General features: G+C 41.0%; 1 protein-coding gene across 1 annotated transcript; it reads left to right on the top strand.

Annotated features, from left to right (window-relative positions):
• Positions 1 to 2,374: 2,374 nt before the first annotated feature.
• On the top strand, positions 2,375 to 2,929 carry LOC310935357 (gamma-crystallin M2-like; the record flags this gene model as incomplete). Its single annotated transcript, XM_083899235.1, has 1 exon — positions 2,375 to 2,929. One exon carries the CDS (start codon positions 2,375 to 2,377, stop codon positions 2,927 to 2,929), a length of 555 nt encoding a protein of 184 aa, XP_083755361.1.
• Positions 2,930 to 8,105: the final 5,176 nt, after the last annotated feature.

An 8,105-nucleotide genomic window follows, 5' to 3' on the forward strand; every position in this document is an offset into this window, starting at 1 on the left:
CCTCTGGGTAGAAATGCTTTCAAGGCAGACAATACTGTCTGCTGATTGTAAGTCGCTTTGGACTAAAGCATCTGCTAAATCCCCTAAATGTAAATGTAATTGTCTTAGCCTATGCTCACTACTTATCATACTAAAAGAAAAACATGCAAACCCCCACTTACATCCACACAGGAAATCTTGAAAGGTTGTGTGCGTTCGTGGCCATAAATCAGGACTTATAAACAAATGTAACATCCACTAACATTGTTAGACTGAACAATAAGACCCAATTACTCTGTACATGTGGTAAAAAACAGATAAAATAACAGATTGTTTTTTGGGATGGCTAAAGGTATCAGCAGAGAAAGCACCTTTAGTGTCCTAACTCTGGGACTCACAGGCAGACTGACAGGATGCCCAACTCTTAACATACTTGTTTATGTTTGGCATTGTCTCAGTTCTCCTCAGATCTGAGCTGCTTCCAATAAAGTGAAGTGTATTAGACACTTTAACACAGCAAAAATATTCCACTATGTCTGTGGGTTTGCATACTGTGTGACTGGGGTTTACAATGCCCTGCAATTAAGTTTTACAACAGATGTCTGTAGATTTTGTCTGAGCACGCACTGCTCAGATGGATCATCGGTTGACAAACCGATGACAAACCGATGATCACACCGTTTTCCATCAAATGCCAGCCTTAAGAAATGTTTAAGCCTCTCTTGTAGAGCCATCATTACACCTCCCGCTAAATTGCTGGACGCAAAACAGCAAGAAGGTGTGACGGTGTGTTGACAATTCACGAAAGCAATGTGAACGTAAATGCAGCACAAAGATACTACAGTTAAGTCAATGGGCAGTGTAGCGATCTGCTTTTTGACGTACATTTTAACTATATGGGAAACTGACTGCGCATGTGCAAACAGTCCCATTCACGCCGATGAGACAGAGAGGCAGAGGAGGTCTGTGCCTTTGCTCTGTAATGTAACGCAATGATGAATGGCTTGCCTGACCAGAAAACAGCGCTGTTGAGTCGCTTTTATTAGACTTTGAAAATCACCAAATGCGGAGACATTCAAACCTGTAGTAAAGTTATCTTAAAATTAAAAAATACAAAATTAAAAAAAAATAATCAAACCTTACATGAACTCAACCTCAAATTTTCTCTGACAGCCAATGTTAGGCAGTGCCTACCCTGCCTACCCTGACTGCAGGTCGCTGTATGGGACCCCCAGAGGGTCCTGACACATTCAAAGTCCACTTATTGTACTTGAAGTCATTAGATGGACTGACATGTCACCTGTGTTCACCAGATTTAGATAAGTCAACAAATACTGTAGGTAAGGTTTTCTTGAAAAGTGAGATTTTAAAAAACAAAAAACAAAACAAAACAAAAACAATACATGAAAATAATTAGCACAATACTATATAACACTATCGCACAATAGTAGCAACCTGCAAAACCTTTGCCTTATGTGATGATGTTGCACCCTGACATCAAACTGTGATGTTTCAAGTGAACAGAGATTGAAAATGCACATTTTGGAAAACTCCTGCCAGAAATGAAGATTTTCACAAAGAGCGAGCCAACAATTTGTGGGCGTACCTGTGGGCTGGACCTTAAACACCACATTGGTGCACTTTACTTAATTTATTTATTGTATATTCTAATCCATGCTGCATCATATTTTACTTTTACCCTCCATTACCACTGTGACATTTCAAACACATTTATATTATTCTAATTCAAAATGATTAAATATATTGTGCATATATTTATAATTTAATTAAATGTGAAAACTATGACTTAATGAAGAAAAATCCATAACAAACTAACAGTCTTGTAACATCAGTCAGAATCACATGTGAGGCTGATTATCATGTCAGTGAGAGCAAACTGAGATAGTGAGAACATGTCCAACAAACTGTTATGAATAAAATAAGTTTGTAAGACTATGCAAATCTTTTGGCACAATAAAAGTATACTAACAAAAGTAATGGAGGATCTGGCAAAGTGTCAAGAGTGGGACAAAAAAAAACAACAACATTCGAAAACTGTTTTTGTTTTGTGTTGTACAGTCATGTAAGCCTTTGCTTATATGATGTTACAAAAGGTGCTATTGTTATCTGTTAACCATTTCAAAAAGGTATTGATAGTATATGAAGTGAAACCGACTGTCTAAGGTCTTTTGGGGGAATTGTTCTAAAAGTGGACATCCCTTTAGTGCTGGATGGGCTTCTATGGTTTGTTGCTGGCTCAGGCTGTTTTCACAAAGGGGCTCTCTCTGCTGGTCAGGTATATAAAGGAAGGGTCTCCAACAGATAGACAAGCAGTTCATCTCCAACAGTAGCATCTGCAGCAGCAGCATCAGCAGCAACACTAAACCTGGCAAAGATGACTTCCAGCAGCATGAACATGATGGGCAGAATCACCTTCTATGAGGAGAGGAACTTCCAGGGCCGCTCCTACGAGTGCATGAGCGACTGCGCTGATATGTCCTCCTATCTGAGCCGCTGCCACTCCTGCAGGGTGGAGAGGGGCTGCTTCATGGTCTACGACCGCACCAACTACATGGGGAACCAGTACTTCATGAGGAGGGGCGAGTACGCTGACTATATGAGCATGATGGGTATGAGCGACTGCATCAGGTCCTGCCGCATGATTCCCATGCACAGAGGCTCCTTCAGGATGAGGATGTACGAGAGGGAGAACTTCCAGGGCCAGATGCACGAGCTGATGGATGACTGTGACAACATCATGGACCGCTACCGCATGTCCAACTTCATGTCCTGCAATGTGATGGATGGCCATTGGCTGATGTACGAGCAGCCCAGCTACAGAGGAAGAATGATGTACATGAGGCCTGGAGAGTACAGGAACTTCATGAACATGGGCTACAGCAACATGAGGTTCATGAGCATGAGGCGCATCTCTGACTCCTTCTATTAAACAACTCGTACATGACAAGTTGTCTGCTGTAAGGTGTGGCAAAAAGCCACATAAGAAAATACTAATAAAGTCTACTTTGTTAAAAAACATGATGTTATGAAATTGCTTTTCATAATTTTCTTCTCTCCTATCATTTTGATTAAACTCCTGCTACTATTCCTAGTGCAAGTGTATCCACATGATTACCTTGCTTCCAATAATATTCAAGGCAAATTAAAAGGACATGTTGAGTGCACTTATTAGTGCCATTATTAGTTCCGCAGTGGGGAAATTTCCAAATTCTGCATTTTAACCCATCCGTGAGTTAGTGAACACACACAGCACACAGTGAGGTGAAGTACATGCTAACCCAGAGCAGTGAGCTGCCTGCATTCAGCGGCGCTCGGGGAGCAGTGAGGGGGTCAGGTGCCTTGCTCAAGGGCACTTCAGCTGCGGACAGGTAGGGGTTCGAACCGGCTACCTTCCGGTCTCAAGCTTGAAGCCCTAACCACTAGGCCACAGCTGCCCCCCTTAACTGCGTAATGGAAAAGCCCCATTATACAAAAATTGTCATATTAGCTTTGGTGATTACAACCATTTCCTCGCTATAGGTTAGGCACAAAAAGCATATATTTTGAAGCATTGCTGATGCCAGACTGGATCTCAATCTTATAAAAAACATAATGTAGGGTAATGAAACACAGCAATGTCCTCGTAACAGCGTAAAACAGGATTTCCTAAACATTTTATGTGGGGAGCCACTTTTTCAAAATGATAAACAATCAACACAAATTCACTATTTGAACTGTGACGAGAACATAAATATACTGACTATTTTTACAACCATTTCTTCAACACCTTACATTATTTGAATAAATACACCAGACCTTTTCAAGAGACACATGTTTGATCAAGGAATCACAGCTTGCATGTTATGCATTTTAATTTAACATGTTGTGCTTAACTTTTAAATGTAAACAGACGTCAGCTACATTGAAACCATTTTCAGATGAGTTCCTGCAATGTTGTTATGGGCTGATCAGCCGCACCCAACTCTCTGTGTTTCTCACAACAACAGTGTTTTGTTTTTGTGTCGCCCCACAATAATCCTGTGCTTCACCAAGGGTGACACATTTTACTCACCACTGTTGGAGGCAAGGTGAATATACTTATATACTAATACTCATGGCTAAGAGCGAAACGTGAGTCAGCTGCATGCAGTTGTACTGTAGCTGAAAACGCCAAGAAGAAGCCATGAAAAAGTTTAGAAAATAAAACTGGATGTTCAGTAGGACTTTCCAATCTTATTTTTTATCACAATGTCAGCTTCTCACTCAGTTGTAAACATAGTCTTGTTTAATTTTTCAACGTTGACATGTTGCTATGATGTTTGTGCCCAAAGTACTATGTAGAGCATTGCTACCAACTGGTATTGCTAACAATTGTTAGCCCAAGATATGTTCACATTTCTGACTTGGAATGCAGTGAACTCAGGGGTTACATCTCCTAATACCGACTTCTGATGTAAATGGAACGCAGCATTAAAATATCAAGTGGTAAAGTGTGATGATTATGCAAGGCATTATACATCCAATGTGATAGTGGATGGTTACTGTGACCTGGGGCAGAGGTTGTTTCTCTTGTAAATGTAAAAAGTCCTTATTTACATAGCAGTTTTCCAGTCTCGAAGTGCTTTACATTACAGTTTGACAATTCACACCCATACTCATAGAGTGCTTCTATGTCAAGTGGTTTTCTGTCACATGAGAGAAGCCAGTGATCAAACTGCTGACCCTCAGGTTGAAAATTGACCTGCTGTGCCACTTTTCCAAAGCTGCCCTGAAAGCTGCAAACATTTGTATATGTGTGTGGGAAGTGAGTGGCTGGAAATCCGTGATAAAAAATCTGCAAAAACATTTTCCTAAAATTTCCCAGACTTTAGCAGATGTCGATTTTATTAGTTGAGCTGTTTGTTAAGTGGCAGGAACAGCTGTCGGCTTTCGTTTAACTGTTTGCTGCAATAAAGAAACATTACTCACACCACACCATCTCTCTGTCCTTCCTGGACCCACCGTGAGGGGGAAACCTCACAAGCTTATTTTCTAATTGGCCTGATTGTATGTATTGTGTTATTAGCAGGAGCAGCATAATAATAATTATTATTATTATTATGTTGTGCATGTTATCATTGTCCCATTGAATTTAGATGAATGCCAGACTGTTATTTGATTGGGTAAGGGATAGGGTTGATTTTAGAAATATGACTTGTGGGTTATTGTCTCAAGAGGTGCAACAATCAATTTTGGTTTTGGGAGAAAAAGAAAGCCACAAATACCAATGCTAAATGGATGGCAATACTAAATACTTCTGAATTACTGATTGCACTCCACTAACCTCCACTAACCTCTGAAATATAAAGGCTGGAGATGCTTGTTTTTGGTGAGTTGCCTGATGTCAGATGACGATGATGATGTAAATCTTCCGGCAGAATTTCTTCATACAAAATAAGTCCCTGTTATGAGTCAGACCCAGAGTCAGAAGACACTGTCGCTTGTGAAACACCTCCACAACAGACGTTATTCTTCTTCTGAGGTTCAATGTACGCAACCGGATGTACCCGGACTAGTGCCCGGAGCAGGAGGATCTGCTGTTCAGGAGAAAAGCTGTTTACGTAACCGGACCGGGTTTTTTCAGGGATCTCGCTGAGCCCAAGATTACAATAAAACACAGCGTTCTCAGCAGTGGCTGAACTGTTTGTTTCGAAACTTCAGGGCTTCGTAAACAAGGTAATGACGCAGATACACACTAAAAAACAGCGTTAATTGGAACTTCCAGTCTAGGTCCGGTTTAAACAATATACAGACCACAGAAGTCAGAGATTCAGCACACACCGATTTACGGGTTAACTACAAACTGGACTCACTGCTCAGGACAGTGCACAACAGCACATTTGTTTTATTTGATAGAAAATATGGAATAAACTGGACAACTGCGGAAATAATAATTAATGGTTTGTGCTGAAAATAACAGTTCAATGTAGTAATGCTGACTTCTGTGATCTTTGGCAGTGATCCACAGTGGCAGCTCCTGTTTAATCAAAATCATCCATTTGGAAAAAGATAAGAGCAGGCTAATCCCAATACTGGTTGACAAATGCATGAAACTCACCAGAACAAAGACAGCTGAGAGTTACTGAGTCACTTTAGATATTTGGGTGCTGGCAACAGCAGCACAGAGGTTACGTAAAGCCTATGTAAACCCAAATCCACAAAAGTTTTCTAACTATGTAATTTAGGGTCTTATGTACTTAATATTTAACATTTAAAAATATTAGAAATCAGTTTTCATCCAAATATATGTGACCCGCCACGGACCAAGCGGGAACAAGTCGGCCGAGCGCAAAACGAGAAAAACAGGAAAACGTTTTTTTTTTTTCAGAATTAGGGATTTTCGTTTTTTTCAAAATTACACAAGTTGAAGTTTTGAAGAAGCCACTACATGCTTCAAATCACAGTATTGTGGGTCTTAAAACCATAAACTTTGTGTTTGAATTAGGGTTGTTTTATCAGCGATCGTTGATTCCTTGTGAGGGCGCGGTGATACTGCAGCAAATTAACATACTGAGTTTCGTTCTTTGTTCATTCAATGGCTTTTGTTGTTTTCGGCCAATCAGCTGCATGTTAAGGAGGCGGCACATGGCTACTTATGCAGCAGCCACAGAGACTCTCCTCACTCTTACTCCTGCTTCGAGAAGCTGTGTGTGTTTTTATTATTGAATCGAGATGGACCAGGAGAAACGCATTGCAGAGGAGCTCAATCGTGGCTGTTACAGCGCTAATGTTTGGCAGTATTTCTTCACAAGGATAGATGCTTCTGGTCACGCTGACGCCGCCGATCTAACTTCTGATTCTGAGTCCGAGCCGGAAGATGATATTGAAGAAATCGACGGGAGGGACTGTATTACACTGGAGAACATCCCTGATCTACAGTTAACTTTAGCCGAAGATGAAGATGACGAAGAATCAATTGGTCTTGCGGAGGAGGAGCTGGAGCGTAAGATATCTGAAGCAATATCTACGGTGACATTTGAAGATGATAAAGAGAAAGAAATTGAAAAAATCCTTAATTTTGACTGCAAATGCCACGGAAGAAGAAAGGAGAATTCTCTGTGCGGGACACAGTCCTGTAGCCGTAAACTTTCTCCTGAACTTATATACAACATACGAATGGATTCTCTGGCGGCCGAAAGAGAGTGGCAGGACATGCGAATAATTGGACATTTGGAGGCGAACAGACGCACAGTGCTTACTTCTGAGACGACGACATCCACCAAGAAGCCTGCGACGAAAAAGGAAGCACCCCCGGACCTCTTATCTGATCGGAGGCACTGAAGTCTGCCGGAATACCTTTCAGTTTCTTATGGGGTGAGTTTTCATTAACGTTGTTAATCTATGTTATGTTAGTGTTCATTCGATTCACATACAGACGCACAAAGGGACGCTGTCTTTTAAAAATCCACTGTGCGTTTCATAACGCCGTTTGGCTACATTGTTACTAGCTTTGCTAGCTTGCTATGCTCGCTAGCGCGGTTCTGTATTATTACAATGAGAATGATGCGCACATCGAAACTTCGTATTATAAGCTACAACCATCTGATCGATATGTACGGGAGCATATGACCTCTGCTGTGCAATAATAACGTGTGGATAACACACTTCTGTTGCGTTTCAGAATGTTATGTTGCCATAACGGTTATTAGCTATACTAGCGATTGGCTAGCTCACTATTCACGTGTTAAAAATAATAGGCACTTCAAACGTGTGTTCGGTCAGATGATCGTATTATAGGCTACGATCATCTGATCGATATGTACGGGAGCATATGACCTTTGCTGTGCAATAATAACGTGTGGATAACACACTTCTGGTGCGTTTCAGAACGTTATGTTGCCATAACGGTTATTAGCTATACTAGCGATTGGCTAGCTCACTATTCGCGTGTTAAAAATAATACGCACTTTGAAACGTGTGTTCGGCCAGATGAGCGTATTACAAGCCGTAACGGGAGCATGTCACGGCCCTCTTTGAGATTTTGTACGCCCGCAGGTTCAGTTTGATAATTCATTCATTCATCTCAAAGCAGGCTTTGAGACGAAACTCCCGTGTTCGAAACCTAACATTGCATTGAATGATGTGTG

This window comes from Microchirus variegatus, assembly GCF_963457635.1.
Source record: "Microchirus variegatus genome assembly, chromosome: 12".
Taxonomy (NCBI): domain Eukaryota; kingdom Metazoa; phylum Chordata; class Actinopteri; order Pleuronectiformes; family Soleidae; genus Microchirus; species Microchirus variegatus.